Source organism: Dermacentor albipictus, chromosome 5 (genome assembly GCF_038994185.2).
Source record: "Dermacentor albipictus isolate Rhodes 1998 colony chromosome 5, USDA_Dalb.pri_finalv2, whole genome shotgun sequence".
NCBI lineage: Eukaryota > Metazoa > Arthropoda > Arachnida > Ixodida > Ixodidae > Dermacentor > Dermacentor albipictus.
In genome coordinates, this window is record NC_091825.1 from 170045410 (window position 1) to 170065087 (window position 19678).

Consider the following 19678-nt stretch of genomic DNA (forward strand, 5'->3'; position numbering starts at 1 on the left):
TCCATAATATTGTTCCATTTTTTATTTATCTTGCTCGCTTGTAGCGCCACATACGCGCAAATGCCTGTTGCAGGTCAAAATGGTAGAAGCAGCTTTATACCGTGATATGCACACGTGGAAAGTAATTCAATTACGTAATACTGTCGAACCAACTTATAATGATACAGGTTTTAACAATATATCAGTTATAACAGTGAGAAGCTGCTGCACTGTCGACTTTTGTATATTTTCTATAATGAAATAACCCGCTTACTATAATGCCCCGATGCCACATTGTCGGTTAAAATGGTGAAGTCTGGCTGCTGGGTGTCTGAGCCGAAAGGTAGTGAAATGCGAAATCCTTGAAAAGAAAAAAAGAAAACAAAAAATTCGAGCTGTTACACAATGAGCCACTGCTCCAACAGCTGCCGCATGCTTATTTTCCAGCCATCTCCGCATGGCTCTCTCCTGTCGCCCTTCCACCCCTCCGAACACGAATGGGCTGTGCCCTGGGGGATTCTCACTCATCCTCTTGAGACAAAGGAAAGACAACAGAAGTGCAAACAATCACAAGGGCATTTATTGCAGCTTTCATAGACCAGTGCCTGCTAGCCGATTGCTACCCACAAAATATGCTGATGAGCACGCAACAAATCGCGGAAGTCCGACTCACCGCGACCGGATAACGAGCGAATATGTTCGCCCCATGCTGGAAACCAACGCCTGGTCGTTCGCGCGTACACTCACGCGAACGGTGGCACATTCGAACGATCGTGTTTGTCCTTGGGTAGGCTTTGCGAGACAGTCTCGCAGAAGCATAGATCAGCCCATGCGCAGAACGCCCACGCCACTTGCCAACACCGAGCCAAAGAGGAAGAGCCTTCTCCCTTCCGCGCCTAAGTAACCCTGCTGTTAGGTGGCATTAGCAGAGCCACACTTGTGCCATTTCTCATACTGCGCTTCAACCAGACCGACTGCTGCGGGCATCAGGCCATGCAGTGAAACCGGATTGCAGGAGACGAGAGCTCTGGGGAAAACAACATATCAGGGGACGTGTGAGAGTCACACATTTCCACAGCCCACAGGTCTACACCGCCCCACCCTCCAAAACACGAAGGGACCGTGCCAATAGCGGCGCAAGCAAATTGCTCACATGTTGCTCGCTAGCTCCTTATTCAGTGCAGTTCTGCAAACAGCTTAATCGCTCGCATTTCTTTTTGTTTATTGTGTCGAAGTCGTTCCTGGCCACGCGGTTTCTCAACTTCGCTTGACTTGCCGCTGAAACGGAAGATGGCTTATCCACCCGCTGATCATCCCCTCGCTGAACGACGTTGCCGGTGAAAAGAAAGCGCACGACTATAGATTTGGAAACTAAGCGTTTCTAACCGATGAGATGATCGTCATGAACGTGCTTGCATCGGGTAGGGCAGGCTGCCTCACAGGAAGCCCGGCATGATTCAGTCCCTCCGGTGCTTCGTTTTTGCAAGCAACCTTCGACTGCATTATGTGGAGCGCTTAAATGCGTTGGCGAAGGATGTCAGCAAGCTTTGCTTTGCATGCATGGCTGATGGACATAGGCTTTTCTCGTGCAAGCCAGTGACAAGCACGTGGTAAGATGCTCGTGGCGATCTCTCCTCAGCGTTTCTTCTGGATTTCTCAATCTGACAGGATGTCACGGCAGCCTTCTCGCAATTCTTAAAAGGCCCCTTTTGGGGCCACCAAAGTGATGCCTTGGCAGTGCTTGCATATCACTTGCCACGCGTGACACTTCTTTGCATGTTGTTATAGCAGTGTCATTCTTTAACGTGCCATTCTTCAATGCCGACGGCCGCGGCTTGTTATACGTAATCGGAGCACCCAGGAAGCTGTTAAACGAATGAACACAATCAGCAGCTGGGCGAAGTAAGGTGATGGGAAGGGGCACTGGCCTCCCTGCCTATATAGATTTCTCGTATCAGCTCTACCACCCCCTATTTTGATTTTTCATGCAACCCGGTTATAAGAGTGGCAGTGGCATAAAGTGACAACTTCCTATCTCCCTACCCGGCCACTTCATCAGTTTCTGTTTATACAATCACCAAGGCGCCACACACCACCTTTACCCACCCTGGCCACCGCAACTCAAGCGGCCATATCCGGTAACCGAACCTAAGTAGAGCCGCAGGTAGCGACTCAGAACAAGCAAGCCAGAACACTTGTAACCGCCAAGCTGTATGCATCATAACATAAATAAATAGTTCTAAAATATATAACATAGGCAACGAGGCAAAGAAGTCCCATGCATTCCAGGTACTCTATGCCTACAACTGCAGCCTCTACGGTGGCGCATGCCTCTATTGAATAATTTTCTGGGACTGACTGGGTGTCGTAGTCGGAGTGTCTCAGCTTTTACTTCGAGGCCAACAGCATCAAGGAGGATGCTTGGAAGTGTGCTGTTTTACTGACACTCTGTGGACGTTTCACCTATGAGACAGTGAAGGCATTGGTGGCACTAAATACGCCACGCACCATCCCATTCACAGATATTATCTCCCTCTTCCGCCACCATATTGACCCACAGCTGATATGACTCTACAGCAGATGCTGCTTTCCTCGCAAACACTAGATGCAGCCGAGAGGAACTATTCACAGTTAGATTGTGAAAGACTAGCTGTGGTCTCTTGTGCCACCCACTGTCATCAGTACTTGGCAGGGGGACATGTAACTATACTGACTGACCACCAACCTTTACTTGGCATCTTATGCCCTGGATAGCCGATTCCTCCAATCCTGTCACATTAAGCAATACTGCATGAAGCTGACAGCTTACAGCTACAAGCTGGTGTACTGACTAGGCAAGGCTCACCAAAATGTTGATGTGTTGAGCTGCCTTCCCTTAATATGGTCGGCAGATAAACAATGCTCTCCCGCGGATGTTCTTATGGTAGAAGCACCATCAGGTTCACCCCATTCAGCGGAGAACATTGCCTCCCTGACAAGAAAAGACAACACTTCTAACAGTTTTTATGGCCGTGCAGATCAGCAAACTGCAGGAACTCGGGAGTATTCCAACCTTATCGAAGAAAATAAAATGAACTCTCAACACATTGTGATTGTCTCCTTTGGGGGTCATAAGTAGTGATGCCTGAAGCAGTACATCCTGACGTGATGAAATTCATTCATGTCGTTGCAATGAACGCATTGTTGCAAGGGAGTCCGTGACCAAAAGCTACATATGGTGGCCAGTCATCAACCGTGAAATGAAGCGAATTGCAGCACAATGCATGGCATGCCAGGAGTCGCGGAAGGAAAAGTCATAAGTGCCCCTAATAAATTGGGGAACACCCGACGTAGCCCTGGGAAACACTCCACTGTCCTAAACGTTGCGGGACCAACTGAAGGCAACATGGTTTTAGCAACAGTAGATGCCTTTACCAAGTGGCTTGAGGTCAGATGCATGACAAGCACAGCTTGTGCTGCCGTCATCTGAGAGCTTCGCACACTTTTTGCTATATTTGAGATTCAGAAGAAAGTTGGTACGGACAGCCGTATTGCATTTGTCTGCACCGACGTAGTAAATAGATCTTACCAAAAAAAAAAATGGAATAGATCCAGTGACCAGTGCACCCTACCACTCAGCTACAAATGGGCAAGTGAAATGCATGGTCCATGAGCTGAAACAACCCTGTCATGTGAATGAAGTTTTAAAGTTAGACTACAGTTGGCCAGATTTCTTTTTGAGCAATGTCTGATTGTGTGCTCAGCAATGAAGAACCCACCAGCACAGTTGATGTTTGAAAGAGAACTGCGGTCAAAGCTTCACAGTCTGCTCCCAACTGATTCAACACATAGTTAAAATTTGTCCATCGCAAACAAATAATTTCATCCCGACTAAGAAGTCTTGTGCTTAACTTCAGAGTGGGACCACATTGGATTCCAGTTATTGTAAGGGTGAACGGATGCCAGTCTTGGCTCATCCCAACAAGACTCAGGGAGCGACGACACCACATGGATCACCTCCGGCGTAGGTCTGCCAGAAAACACAAGCGACCATCATTGCCCCCAGCGTCCTGGATGATGGACTTGCTGACGCTCATGAAGCCGATGTTTTTGCATTAACATGGAAGTGTTTTATACCAGGTGTAATATGATGATTTGTTATAAGGCACTAGGCACAGTCTAGTTGCACAGGCAGTACATGAATGCTGATCGCGTGCACAGCTGACGCAAGAGCGTCTTCTTCGTCCTCCTCTTCACTACAATGGACCCCGGGAGAGAAGAGGAGCCATCTTGACGACCTATGGCATAGCTAAGATGAGGGGGTCATAGTACGGCTTAAGTCAGTTTACATGAACCGTGTCACGCCCACGATGCCTAAGGTCGGGTGAAGGCGTCACAGGTTCAACAACGTAAGTGACAGCGGAGGTACGGTCTGTGACGCGGTAGGTGCCATCATAGCATGAAAAGGAGTTTAGTTGAAAGGCCAGGGCTGTGAGGCAGGACCCACAACCAAACAAGGGAACCAGTCTGAAAAAGTGGTGTAAGCGCGCCACTGTCACGCCGCAGCTTTTGACTACCTTGAGCAGCGGTCATAAGGGTTCACGCAAGCTGCCTACAGTCCTCGGCGTATTTGGCAGCTTCAGACACAGGCGTGCATGCAGAAGCATCGGGTCGATATGGGAGCAGTGTGACCATAGTACACGAGGGCTCTCATTCATACAGCAGAAAAAAGGGCGAAAAGCCAGTGGTAGCTTGTGTGGCTGTATTATAGGCATACGTGACGAACGGCAAAACAGTGTCCCAGTTACTGTGGTCCGAGGCGACTTACATAGTCAACATGTCACCGAGTGCGCGGTTGAACCTCTCTGTCAAGCCGTTCGTTTGCGGGTGGTAGCCTGTAGACTTGCGGTGAACGATGCTGCATGCAGCGAGAAGGGCTTGGAGAACTTCGGACAAGAAGACACGCGTCCCCTGTCACTGAGCAGTTCACGTGGTGCGCCATGTCGAAGAACGAAGTTCCGGAAGATTAAATACGCAACTCTGCGCGCAGAGGCTGCTGGGAGTGCGGCAGTCTCGGCGTAGCGCGTCAAGTGGTCGAAACCTACAATTATCCATCGGTTACCCGAGGAGCTGCAGGGAAGGGGACCGTATAGGTCTATGCCGATGCGATTGAAGGGCCGAGCCGGGCAGGGCAGCGGCTGTAGCTCACCAGGAGGGCGCTGGGGAAATTTATGCTGTTGGCACGCCGTGCAAGCACATACGTACTGGCGCACGAAGTGATACCTGCCGTGCCAGTAGAAACGCTGTCTTAGCCGAGTATACTTTTTCAGAACACCACCACGACCATTATGACGAGCAGCATGAAAATAAGCGCATATGTCAGAACGCACATCGTAAAGGACAGGCCAACATCCCAGCAGATACACTGAGCAGGTGCCCCATCCCTGCTGCCGAATCTGCTCAGCCTTGTTTGGCAGAGGACTGGTTTCCAATCGAAGTGCAGTAGCCACAACAAACCATTTGTTTTGAACTAGAAGCCCCTGTTGACGTGACTGATGTGTCCCCACTCGTGGACACTGCAAAGTTCCAGTTGGAACAAAGCAAGGATCCACTGCGGCTCCAGCAGCTGCAATACTTAGTCTGGCCTGCTACCTGGTGATGCTAAAGAGTCCAAGAGGGTACAGGGCGTAGCTGATGACAGCGAAATCTTGAACAGTGGTATCCTTATGTTCACGGTCGGTGAACCTATGGTTGCCTGGCTTCCCCAACACTTACGAGACATGGCACTGAAAATGGAGCATGACCACCGCCTAAGTGGGCATTTACGCTTTAAAACTTGGAAACATGTGAAGAGCGGGTTCACATGGCTTGGTATCTGCTCCAATATTTCCCGTTACATCCGCAGCTTCCAGCAGTGCCAGGCTTTCAAACCTCACTGGCAAAAACAAAAGGACTGATGGTTCATGGGCGACCCACCCAATGCAGCAGCTAAGTGTGGACCTTATTGGGCCACACCGCCCACAACCCCTCGGCGCCACAAGTACATCCTGGTGGTGCTGGACAAGTTCGCGAAGTTCGCGATCATCGATAAAATGATCTATGTTTTTTGCCAGCATGCTGTGCCTGGCTCCATTTCTAGTGACAATATCAAACCATTCATAAAATAAACTGTGGGAAGGCATTCTCCAGAACTGGGGAATAAAGGAGAGCCACACAGTCCCATACAGACCAGCAGGACAGACTGTGGAACACCATAACGCAACGGTTAAACAATGCCTGGTGGGCTACTGCACTTCCCACAGGGACTGGGACAAAAGGCTGCCCGAAGTGGCGTTTGCAATGCGCACGTGTGAAAGTGTAGTTACTGGCTTTATGCCTGCCTTCTTGAGCCATGGGTGGGAACTACGGAACCCGTGGAGTCATCACAATCAGGCAGCTGGCACCAAGGTGCCCCCTTCTGCGCCTCATGCTCTAGCTGCTGAACTGGATGTGTACCTTTGATATACCTGGGCCTTTGCAGAGAACCACCAAACTTTGGCAAAAGCCAGTCGGGCAAAGTATTAAAACAAAAAGTGCACTCCAGTGACCTTCCAGGTTGGAGACTTGGTTCTCTGGGCCACGCATTCGCTAAGTAAGGCAGCCATTGGATTCACAGCCAAGTTTGCCCCTCGACGTACAGGGCCATTTAGAGTGACTGCACAGATCGGACGCAATACCTACAGACTCAAAGACCCGGCTACAGGGAAACAGAAAGGCATCGCTAATGCAGACCAGCTGAGCCCTTATAATGTGCCTTGGAAGCCCTCTTCACAGGATAAGGGTGGGGGGGGGGGGGTGATCTGTTAGGGTACCGGGCCGAAGCCAGGTGGTGCAGAGTCGCAGGTACAGGACGGTAGGCAACAGTGTTAACACCACCTATGTTCACACCAACGTTACTAGACTAGCTTTAGTTGTAAAACTTCCCGCCCGCGCGCTTACAGCCGCTGTCGCCACTTCTGAGACAGGCGCCAGGAGGCAACGCCGTTCCATCGGGCTCCACTGCAGACGCCTCAGCACAGCCTTGAGCTCGTGCGGACGGGCAGTTTGCGCATGTTTCACGCTCGCTGGTGTTCTCCCTTGTCCGAATTAGTGATACCACGAGAAAGCGGTATCCACCTACAGCAATAAGATTTATCGCGCCAGTTCATTAATACTGAAAGAAGGGTAAACTGTACGAAAGGAAGAAACGCATACAGCAAAGCGCAGAAGCTGCGTTTCTAAATGTCGTGTGTTTCTTCCTGTCGTCTTAACATTTCGCGCAGTTCAGGCTCACGAGCCTGAAGATCTGGCCAAAGTGCGTGGTTATAAGATGATCTTCATCCCCACCGAAGCTTCTCACCCTGCCAAAGAAGCGCTACAAAAAGAAAGATGAGGTCGGCCTTTCTGCACACAAGCCAAAAAAAGAAAAAATGAATAAATAAATAAAATAAAGAAAGAAGTCGGATTTTTCATTCCGGGAAGATGCTTAATCAGCGAGGCTAAAACGTGCGGCCCCTGTGTTTATCAGTGGGTTAATCCCGAGGGTTCATTAAAGTATTTCCCAGTTATGAGGTTACACACACAATCGGCTGCGACAGACAGAACGACGTCACTGACGGTATGTATGCCCGCAGTCCGCAGTTGACGCTTGCGTTCGATGTCTCGAGTTTGCTCGGCGGCTTGGTTAGCAGCCTTCGCCTGCGATTTGCCGCTTGCAAATCTTCGAAATTAAATTTCTTCAAAATTAAATCTTTCCATTACGTAAGACCATGAGTGGCTCATACTCCTTTAAGCAATGGCTCATACCCCCGTCAACGCGGCCTCCCCATTACGACGACAGAAGTGAAGTGAAATTCTACGCTGTAAAGATGAACGGCCACGCAGCCAGCTGTGGAAGACGACGACGAACACGGGAGCAGTGGCTCGAGCACGTGCCGTGGATTTCGCAGAAAGTTCATGGTCGGCACGAGGAATCGCTCTGTTTCACGCCGAGCGAAGCGTCGCATTGCTGGGAGCACAGAAAAAGTGGTGCGCCGAACTGTCAACATCGTTCCGATAGCACCCTATGCAGCCAGGTACGCAGCACGTCGGCATCGTCTGCTGATATTCTTAAGAAACTCGGCGAAGGCTACATTTCCACGGATGACATGCTTGCTGAAATTCGCTGTCAACAACGAACCACAGAATACACCAACGCTGCACCGCGTGCTTAGTCAGGCCCGCCCGGGTAGCCGGCTAGTGAGGAAGTGAAGCCGGGCGCGACTGCAGCGCCACGAAGGCGCGGGCGGGTGGCGGTTCCGCGCAACGGCGCCGAGTTTTAAAACTGAAGCTAGTCTAGTAACGTTGGTTCACACCACCTGCCAGTGCCGCAGCCATTGGCCCTTGTCACCTAGCTTCTACAATTGATGGCACCTGGAATGTGCACTATCTGCTCTCTCATTCCGTCCCGACACACTAGGGAAACCGCACTAGCTGCTGTCCATCGCCCCAGCGCCGTCAGCCCAGCTCAGCCCAACTTTGCCGCTCTCGGTCTCGCCCTTCAACCATCTGTCGGGAATGTAGCCAGTGCAGTGGCCGGAGGCGATGCTGCAATTACGACGCGGCCTGAAAATCCTCTGATTATCCCTGATGCAAGGTGCACCTTTCTTGAAGTTCTGGTTGATGTGGCAGTTACTGCTCTTGTTGATACTAGCACACAAATCTCTGTAATATGCTCTAACCTCCACCTCCGCATGATGATATCGCATCGAGAATGTGAAAAATTTAGAATCAAATCCATATATTATAAATACAATAATTTTTTTATATATTCACACACTCGCACTTTATTGTTTTCAAGTCTAACGTGTTGCCAAATTTTGGGAAACCTAAGTAAAGTATTGCAGTAGAAGCCGTGATGCTGTCTCTTCCTTTCTCTCTTTTCTTTTTTTTTTCTTTGGTTACATGCTTGTAGGGGGTGAAGTACAAGGGCGAATTGGAAAGTCTTTGCCCCCCCCCCTTTTTTTCTAGCAAAATTACGACTGTAAATGTGAAGTCAACTAATGCATTCCCAGTGCTGGACCTTTCTTGGACTGGCCAGCCTTATCAGCCAGTAGCTGCGCAGCACAGTGCTGCTCTCAGTTGTTGAATATGGTGATTGTGCTTCACAAGTCCATGGCGTACGAACAACGAAGTGTGATTCATTTTCTATGGAGCACGAGGTGAACGCTCATTGAAATCCACAGGGAAATGCAGCCCACATTTGAGAAAGGTGTCCCACTTTGAGAAGTGTGCGGTGGGGCTGTTGGGAGTTCGCAAAAGGCCGTGAAGGCGTGCATGACAATGAGCATTCAGGGAGGCAGCGTGCGTCGCTGACTGACGACAGGGGCATCTCAAATTTAGTGCTTTGATGGGACAAATGTCTGAACTGGTGTGGGGGACTGTGGAAAAATAGTGTAAGGTACGTGTAATAGTACATATATTTGTAATTACCTGTATGTACCTTGTTTTGGCTAGCAAAGATATAGGGGGCAAAGACTTTCTCACTTGCCCTCGTGTTTTCTGCACTATTGTTTTTATGTTCTTGGATCATTTTCCTGGTGCGGATGTCAGGTTGGTGCTCATTGGAATGCTGTGCCACTTGGACACATGAGTTTTACTTGCTCAAATCATGGTGACAGTGTCTTTCATTTACAGCTTGCTCCATGTTTTGCCTGACCACGTCAATGCTGAAGTGGTAGCCGGAACCATCAGATCAACACAAGACTGTTTGGACTACATGACATGGACATACTTCTATCGAAGGCTTCTTCAGAATCCAACGTAGGCATTTTTTTTTTCTCACTTGTAGCTATTCTGTGCAGGTAAACGTCGGTGTAGCAAACTTCAATACAAGAAGGTTTTTTACAAAGCGATGTATTTAACTTTTTTATTACTTGTCCGCAGCACACCATTGTTACAATGTTAGCTCGTATGCAGTGCCCCCATGCGGTGCCTATGTTTCTTGGTTCAGCTGCACCACACCTGGTAGTAGTGGCACTCTACTGCGTGAGTTTGCTTTAAGATTCTATAAGCACAGTTCATTCTCGGTCTGTGTTCGCAGGCTGATGGCCTAGTACTTTCCTAGAGTGGTCTGAGTTCTATAATCATTGCTAGGCCATCCCTACATTGCCTCAACCTCAATATAGTAAGGTGTGTTTATATATAACTAAATTTCACATACACCATGAAAGAATACCAAGGGAATAAATGGAAACTGCTGCAGGCGCAGATGATTAAATGGTTGAACTATGTGCGGTTGCTTGCCAATGCACTGCTCAAGTTGCGTGCCGCGCGACAGAGAGTGGCTGCCAAAGTGCAGCTGTCTGAATTTGGCTGCTAAAGGCCAATGAAGGTTCGCGGCGCGCTGCACCCGATTTCAAAGGTCATAACTGACAAGTGCAGTGTCGGCGCAGAACACCATATCAATACATTATGTGCCACATATGGTAGTTCAATATCAGCTTCCCATTTAGTATTTCTTTTTGTTGTTATAAAGTCAATTATTCCTGCCTCATATGGCTATTACAATGATAATCACAAGTAGCCATATACAGTTATACTTCGGTATAACGAAGTCTGTTAAATCAGCAATTTGCTTCATTATATCAAAATTTAGATACATTGAAATTTGATCTTTTATGCATTATGCAATTGGATTGTCAAGCAGCAGTGACATTGGCAACGGACAGCGGGCATATAAAGCCAACACTGCACTCGGCTACTTTCAGTGGGAGCAGCAGCACGGCAGCGGCAATGGCGCATAACCACGCATGGCTTGTCTTGCAGGTTGGTTATTACTCTCATGTATCAAGACTACGGTCAAATTGCCTATGTCTATTGCTGCTGCCGCTCCCTGTGAAGTGTTTTGAAGTTTTGAGCATGTGGTGGTTGGGTCTAAAGGTCTTGCTTTCCGGGGATGTGGAAACAAACCCTGGCCCAACTGTGGAAGAAATGCTGAAATAAATTTTGGATAAGCAAATTCAAATGGACAACAGGCTCGCCAATTTGAAGGAGAGCCTAGTAAAAATTACGAGTCAATGTGCTCGGGTGGTAATTCTAGAAAGAACAATTGAAGGCGTTAAGCGAACAGTTCAGTATCAGCAACAGCGACTAACTGAATTAGAAGACCGGGCACGACGGAATAATGTTATTGTATTTGGTGTTCCCGAGACTGAAAACGAAACCCGTGAAGATATTGAGCAGCAAGTTGTAAAAAATATTTTTTCCAACAAACTTCGCGCCACGATTTCATCAGTTGAAAGGATACATAGGCTTGGTCAAAAGAAACAATCACGCAATAGACCTGTTATCCTAAAATTGTACGATTACAATGAAAAGGGGGCAATCTTTAAAAATTGCAAAAAACTCAAAGGAACGAAAATTATTGTTTCTGACGACTATTCGCTGGAAATAGTCGCAAAAAGAAGACTACTTTGGAAATTAGGACAGACTGATAAACGCGATGGCGCAAAGGTCAGTCTTGTTTACGATAAACTTTTCATCAATAGCATTGCTTACACATGGGACTTTGAGCAGAATGTGCGCATGAGACTGCGCAATGAACGACCCTCTGCCACCGAAAAAGTTGACTGACGCGCAAGGCACCTTGAAGTAAGGTTACTTTACATTAATGCACAGAGCATAGTGAATAAGGTAGAACAGCTTGAATACTTGTCATTGCTTCACGACGCAGAGCTCATTGCCATAACAGAAACGTGGTTGCACAGTGACGTCAAGCACGATGAGGTATTTCCAAGCACTTACAATGTAATCCGCAAAGATAGAGCAACACGAGGCGGTGGCGTGGTGCTTCTAGTGAAGAAACCACTCAGATATGAAACTGTGCCATCCTTAAACGGGCATGAAAGTGTGTAGTGCAAACTGTTTCTTGGCAATACCATTTTGCCAGTTAGCGTTATCTATAGAGCCCCCGGAAGCCCTGTTGAATTTTTGTATGCGCTTGACCAGCATTTAAATAACATAAGGAATGCCAGAAGTAGAATTATTTTAACAGGGGATTTTAATTTGCCAGGTGTCGATTGGGATGTGAGAATTACGGGGCCAGTGGAAAAGCCTAGCGCTGATATAATGTTCGAGATTATGCTTAAGCATAACTTTGTTCAGGTAGTTCATGAGCCGACCAGGACACAGGGGCAAAATCAATCTACGCTGAATTTGTTATTTTTGACTAACGGAACATTTAATTATGATGTCGACATTGAGGGAGGCATATCAGATCATAAAACAGTAGTAGCAACCTTAAGTATAGGAAACACGCAATTAGAAAAGAATCCTTCTGTATATGTGTATAATTTTAATCGGGCTGACGACACGTCGGTTATCGACTACTTAGAACGAGCTCTTGATAATATGCCGGTTGATAATGACATAAATAGGGTTTGGAGATACTTTGTATCAGTTGTTCGCGCCTGTTTAGAAAAATATGTGCCCAAGAAAATCAAGCGCATAGGAAAACCCAGTCCATGGGTAACTAGAAACATTATTCATTTGAAGCGGCGACTGAATCGTGCACGTAGAAGGATGCCAAGACGATGTGCAGGAATAGCCAATCTCAGTACACAAGTTAGAAAGGAATTAAAAGACGCAAAGGCGGCATTTTTTTCAACAACACTGGTGGATTACTTGCAAAACTCGCCTCAAAAATTCTGGAATTACTTATCTGGTTCTACGTGCAACATTAATGAAATTAAGGTAGACGGAAATGTCTGCACTAAACCAGCTTTGATCACACAGGCTTTTAACAGTATGTTTAACTCTGTGTTTACACCTGGCAGTAATAGGCACCCCATAAATGCGAGCGATGGTTTGTTGCTGTGTGAAGATAGAAATGAAATTGTACTTTCTCGAGAAGGCGTTCTAGCATTGTTGTTTAAACTGGATAGCAAAAAATCTTGTGGCCCTGATGAGATACCCAATGAGTTTTTAAGGCGTTATTGTGAATGGATATCACATTTTTTTGTCTAGAATTTTTGCAGTATCATTCCGTATCGAAGGTGTGCCAGAAGATTGGCTCCTTGCACGCATCGAACCTATATTTAAAGCGGGCAGTAAGTTATTGACGGAAAACTATCGGCCTATTTCCATTACATGCTCCGCGTGTAAAATGTTGGAACACATAATATCGACACATCTGTTTGAATATATAGAAAATAACAACTTATTCTACAGTAAGCAGCATGGCTTTTGCCAACGTCTGTCAATGGTGACGCAGCTTTTTGAGGGGTCTCATGCTTTCGGTGTCGCAATTAACAACGAACAAATTGATGTTATAGCAATTGATTTTTCGAAGGCTTTTGACCGGGTGTGTCACATAAAACTTATTGAGAAATTGTATAAACTTGGAGTCAATACACAAATTGTGAAATGGATCCATGCGTACCTTACAAATAGAAAGCAATATGTTCAAATAGCAGGCGAAAGATCATCCTCATTACCTGTTTTATCCGGTGTACCACAGGGTTCGGTTTTAGGACCAATTCTTTTTCTATTATATGTAAATGACATTGCTAATGACTTGCATCCTAACATTGAACTGCGTCTATATGCGGATGATTGCCTTATTTACTGTCGCGTTTAAAATGGCCAGGATCAAGTGTTGTTGAACGAAAGCTTGCAAAGAATTTATGACTGGTATGTTACGTGGGACATGAAAATTAATTTCGATAAATCAGCTTACATGACTGTATCTAACAAGAAAATCCCGTTGCTTTTTCTTACAGAATAAATAATAGCCCACTTCAACATGTTAGTAAGCTTAAGTATCTCGGGGTTACAATCACACACAATTTGAATTGGGACGCACTTATCGAAAAGATTTGTGGTTCTGCTCAAAGCAAACTCAGTCTGTTAAGGCGAAAGTTGAAAGATGCCACACCCGAGGTAAAGCTCAAGGCGTGCAAAACAGTAGTACAGCCTACACTGGAATACGCATGTATGGTCTGGGATCCGCATCACGTGGGCTTCATAAATAAACTAGAACGAATTCAAAGATTAGCTGCAAGGTTTATCTTTAATGCTTATCAAAGGACGCAGTCTGTAACTGCGTTATTATCTCGTGCAGGTTTTCCCGAACTGGCAACGCGCAGAAAAAATAGCCAGGTTGAAAATTCTTGTACCAAATGTATAGCAATAAATTCAATTTGGACTCCAGACTATACTTGCGTCCCCCCGGATGAGTGTTCCCACGTACAGGTCACCCTCATGCTGTAATGCCCTATGTGCCGCATGTTGATGCCTTCAAATTTTCCTTTCTTGTGAAAACTATAGCTGATTGGAACAAACTTGTCGCAGATGTATTTATTGAAACGCCCACAACTGAATCAATTGAGCGTAAACTGTCATGTGTTTGCTAAATGCATTGTTTGTTTATTGCGGAACTGGTGTTACGTGTTTGTGGAAAATTTTTTTTCCCCCACCCCTGTAACAGCCCGCAAGGGCTAACGGTATTGGAAATAAAAAATAAAAAATAAAAATAAATGAGTATAGTCAGCAATAGATTACATGGAAGGGGCCACAAAATTTGCCGTATTTAAAAGCAAATTTAAATAAGAAAAAAAAAGGCATTTTGTTGAATTTAAGAGTCGGTTTCATGCCGTGTCGTGATATCCTCACATCGACGATACAAAGTGAAGCCAGCCACACTTTTGCGTCCACTCTGTCCCTGCAGTGGGACTACGCCGTCGTGAAAAGTGCCGGCAGCAGGGAGCGTACGCTTTATCTGCCTCTAGCTTCAACCCATCTCTGAAACTCGAGATTACGCACCCTCAAGTACTAAATGTGTGGGAAGACAGCATACGAGGCCAAGCCATCTCAGCTAAGCCAGTCTTTGAACACACTGGAGGTTACTTCTAAAACAGTGCATGGGCTGCATATGCGCTCAGCCTGCGCAGCCATGACCGTGCTACAGACATGCACCAACCTGCCCCCACTCCCTTCCCCGCCATTGCGCTACCACCAGTTCGCTCCCCTTTTCCTTCTCACGGGAAGGCAGTGCTCATCAAACCATCATCTGATGGCAGCCGTGAAATTTCATTATATTAGAATTGTTATAAATACACTTAACTATAATGAGGTTAAAAATATAGGGTGTTCAACAGACAAGAAGCTATAAAATGTTAAATACTTCGTTATATTGAGAATTTCATTATACAGTGAAACCTCTGAAAAAGTATGTACTACTAAACCGTAGTACTCCTTAACCAAAATAGAGCGAAATCACCCACTCACCTGTCAAAAATGGAACTCGGAGAGAGTGTGATGAAAGGACAAAACGTGTAGTATTTATTCACTTTGCGCGACAAAAGTCTGTTGTTTTCGTTTGATGCCGTGGTGGCCTTGCAGGGACGACAGCGGCCTCAAGCTTACTGAAGCTGCGAGCCAGCTTTTCAGCCAGCCCCCTCTTCTCGGCAAACACTCACATGGCAGATTTCTCGTTGGCGTTGCGTATTCTCCGTGCACGGGTGCGGTAGCGCTGCAGAAGTTATGGGGCGCCGTTTTTTATTGCAGGGTGCTGTCCTCGTAGTGATGATTGCATTCATGAGGCTGACGTAACATGCAGCTTCCGCCACTGTCGGGCCTGAATCGCCTGTGCTGTCGCTTTTCGTGTCATTGTCATCACTGTCGTTAGGCGACACTTCGGCAACAGAGGCAACGAACCTCGTTGGCGGCATCTTTTCGCAGTCGCAGCAGCGTTGCTGAGCAACTCCTTTGCATTCCAAATGCCACACACCGTAGTGAATGGTCGATCCCTGTCGTATGCCAGCACCATCTTCTTTGTGCCACATTCTATAGGACGAACAATGTCGAATTTTTCTTCTATGCTGAGCACCCGGTGTTTTTTATCCAAGCTTCGGCAGGATGCGAGTCCTTGCTTGCACGACGCCAAAATGATGATGTTGATGTGGCTTCACAAGCAAACACACAGGGCGCTTGGAGGCCGTTGTTCTGATCTCCGAGGCTTGTTGTTCTGATGGGCTGCCCAATGGAGATGATGCACCCCTGTGATTGTGCGGCAAAAAGTAGAAACACTACGTTTTACTCTATACTTAAGCAATAAGCTGGTACGGTTTATGCAGATACAAAACGCATTATGTTCAATGGCCGCTGAGTTGTGGATTTCACTTTACTACTTGTAAAACAAAACTACTGTTTAGGTAGGTACGGTTTAATAAGGTTTTACTGTATTGATGTTCGTTATATAAAAGTTTAACTGTAGCACTAAATGCGAACCTCTCTCACCGTCACATTTCGTATAAATGTAAAAATATCCTATAGCACCCCGTGTATAGTCCTATGCTGTGGGGTGCAAAGGGCTTGATGCACGTTGTCTGCTATTGCACATAAGCGGTGGAGGGCTGCATGATAACACACCCAAGCATGCACTGTACAGAGGGCAAAGGTGGGCCAGTTGAGATAGCTGGTTGCTTCATGTGCACTGCATTCTTGTGTGTTTAATGCTGGAGGTCGCATAACCTCAAGTTTTGGAGATGCATTGAAGCAGTGCACAGACAAAGCTTTCGCTCCCCTCTGCCTGCACTCTTCATCACGCCAGTTTTGTGGCAGTGAGTATCGGTGGTTATCGAGTGAGATTTGTTGATGTTTGGCTCTGCGTGCAGTCACCATGCTTGTTAATATAATTAGTAAGTGAATGTTTACTGCAAGTTATACAGCTGATAAAACTATGCTCATGTAGTTGTTTATGCACTGCTTTCACTATCGATGCTTCTCTCTTTTAGCAAAACTTACTTTCTTTATTTTATTTATTTATTTACACATTGCTTCATTGCCCTGTTATCGGTTGCTCACGAAACTTTCTCTCAAGTCTCTAAATATTTTAAGGCAGTTTATCGTGTGCGTATCATGAACATGCACATTTGTATCTCCTTCCGTTTCTCTACTGCGGGTGCGCTTTAAAACCACAGCGCTGCAATTATGCTTCAGAAACTTTCCTTTCCTTTCTTCTCCTCCCTTAAATTCGTTCTCTTAACTACTACACGCAGAGACAAAGCAACAGCGCTCGCATTCGATCCCATATATGAGATGGATGAATATATATATATATATATAGAGAGAGAGAGAGAGAGAGAGAGAGAAATTATCAGTCATAGCACTCGTAGTACAGCCCTCTCGGCCGCTCTCTTTTTCGGAAGTAGTCTTTTTAGGGTTATTATAATTACACGAAGGTATTTCGCCCTCGTGAGCAGCAGTCCTTGAGATAGTTACTTGGGCTAGCTTCCCACGGTAAGAGTGCCGCGCTCGCACCTGTTCCAGCTTTAGCCTTGAGCGATCGAAACGCACGTTTTCTGCACTTGGCCAGCAGAGAAGGGGGCTTTGTTCCGGCTACAAAGCGCTCCCTGTCTCAGTAAGATGCCTGGTGTGATCTCGTGCGGGCACTGTCCTCTCGGTGAGCACATATTTCTCTCATATTTTAAAAAGTTCAATATTTCCAATCATTTGTCTCACAAACCATACTTAGTTCAAGAGAATTTTCAACGTCTCAATAATTTCTCTCGTCGTATTCGAGTGCTGATTGCCCTGTTATTGGTTGTTCACGAAACTTTCTCTCAAGTCTCTAAATATCTTAAGGCAGTTTGTCGTGTGCGTATCATGAACACGCACGCTTATATCTCCTTCTGTTTTTCTACCGCGGGTGCACTCTAAAACCACGGCGCTGCAGTTATGCTTCAGAAACTTTCCTTTCTTCTTCTCCCTTAAGTTCGTTCTCTTAACTACTACACGCAGAGACAAAGCAACAGCGCTCGCATTCGATCCCATATATGAGATGAATAAATATATATATATATAGAAAATTATCAGTCATAGCACTCGTAGTACAGCCCTCTCGGCCGCTCTCTTTTTCGAAAGTAGATTTCGAAAGCAGACTTTTTAGGGTTATTATAATTACACGAAGGTATTTTGCCCTCGGGAGCAGCAGTCCTTGAGATAGTTACTCGGGCTAGCTTCCCACGCTAAGAAAGCCGCGCTCGCCTAGCACATGATCAAGCTTTTCCTAGTCTCTAAAGCCACTCGAGTTCGCTCTTATGCACGGGCGGCCATTTTTCCAAGAAAGTATGCCTTCCAACCACTCGGAATCACTTAAAATCGACCATCACGGACATCAGTCCCTTTCCACGTAAGTATGAGGCTCTGGACAGGAGCCATGGCGCTTCAAAGTAACCTGGAGCCTGACGGACCAACCGACTGAGCTATCTTTTCGGGCAACATCCAAGGGTCACGAGTTCAAATCACCTGTTCTCTTCCTTTTTTTTTTTCTTTTTCCCCCCCTTTTTAATATGTCTTTTTTTTTTTAGTTTATCACTGTACAGGGAGGGTACCCTCCTAAAAAAATGAAAAAAAAAATCTTCTCTATTATGTATGGCCACACATGTGCAGGTCATAAATACCAGGTTCTTTAGTTGAGTGCCATCCGTGCGGTATAACCGAGCTCAGATTGGTCCACCTTGACTGGTCAAATAAGGTCCCACTGGAGGGTAAATGAGGCGTACAACTCCGGCGCGGGCGGTAGAGTATCTGCCTCGCGTGCAGGAGGACCGTGGTTCAAATCCCGGTGCCGCGCGATTCTCCACCGAAAGAAAAAAAAAGTGTGTTGAGAAAATTGCACAAACAGGCCTGGAGTGCAGCCTGATCCCGGTGACCAGAACCGCTAACGCACTCTCTCACCAGAGCAGGATTGGCCACCCTGGTGCAGTACTTGGCCACAACCTCCTATATGAATACAATCAAACCCCGGCCCTCAGTCCCCAGCAGCCGCGAAGCAACTGACCACCGCGGCGGTCAGATCTGTGACGCAGCAGAGGGTGCTAAGAATACCTGGCTCCAGACAGGCCGCCATTAGAATCTGAATCTGGCAACGTTTAACGTTAGAACGTTATCTAGTGAGGCGAGTCTAGCAGTGTTATTGGTGGAATTAGAGAGTAGTAAATTGGATATAATAGGGCTTATTGAGGTTAGGAGGACAAAAGAAGCATATACAGTGTTAAAAAGCAAACATGTACTGTGCTACCGGGGCTTAGCGGAGAGACAAGAACTAGGAGTCGAATTCCTGATTAATAAGAATATAGCTGGTAACATACAAGAATTCTATAGCATTAACGAGAGGGTGGCAGGTTTTTGTGAAACTTAATAAGAGGTACAAATTGAAGGTAGTACAGATCTACGCCCCTACATCCAGTCATGATGACCAGGAAGTCGAAAGCTTTTATGAAGACGTGGAATCGGCGATGGGTAAAGTCAAAACAAAATGCACTATACTGATGAGCGACTTCAATGCCAAGGTAGGCAAGAAGCAGGCTGGAGACAAGTCAGTGGGGGAATATGGCATAGGCTCTAGGAATAGCAGGGGAGAGTTATTAGTAGAGTTTGCAGAACAGAATAATATGCGGATAATGAATACCTTTTTCCACAAGCGGGTTAGCCGAAAGTGGACGTGGAGGAGCCCGAATGGCGAGACTAGAAATGCAATCGACTTAATACTCTGCGCGAACCCTGGCATCATATAAGATGTAGACGTGCTTGGCAAGGTGCGCTGCAGTGACCATAGGATGGTAAGAACTCAAAGTAGCTTAGACTTGAGGAGGGAACGGAAGAAACTGGTACATAAGAAGCCAATAAATGTGTTAGCACTAAGAGGGAAACTAGAGGA

At 46.4% G+C, this 19678-nt stretch overlaps 1 protein-coding gene across 2 annotated transcripts in view; it reads left to right on the forward strand.

Moving 5' to 3' along the window:
• Positions 1 to 19678, forward strand: part of LOC139060239 (activating signal cointegrator 1 complex subunit 3-like) — a 462385-nt gene that overhangs the window by 310780 nt on the left and 131927 nt on the right. For both annotated transcript variants that reach the window (XM_070539311.1, XM_070539312.1), the window contains one exon: positions 9652 to 9777. In XM_070539311.1, the coding sequence (XP_070395412.1) occupies positions 9652 to 9777 (126 nt within the window). The remainder of the gene's footprint in view (positions 1 to 9651; positions 9778 to 19678) is intronic.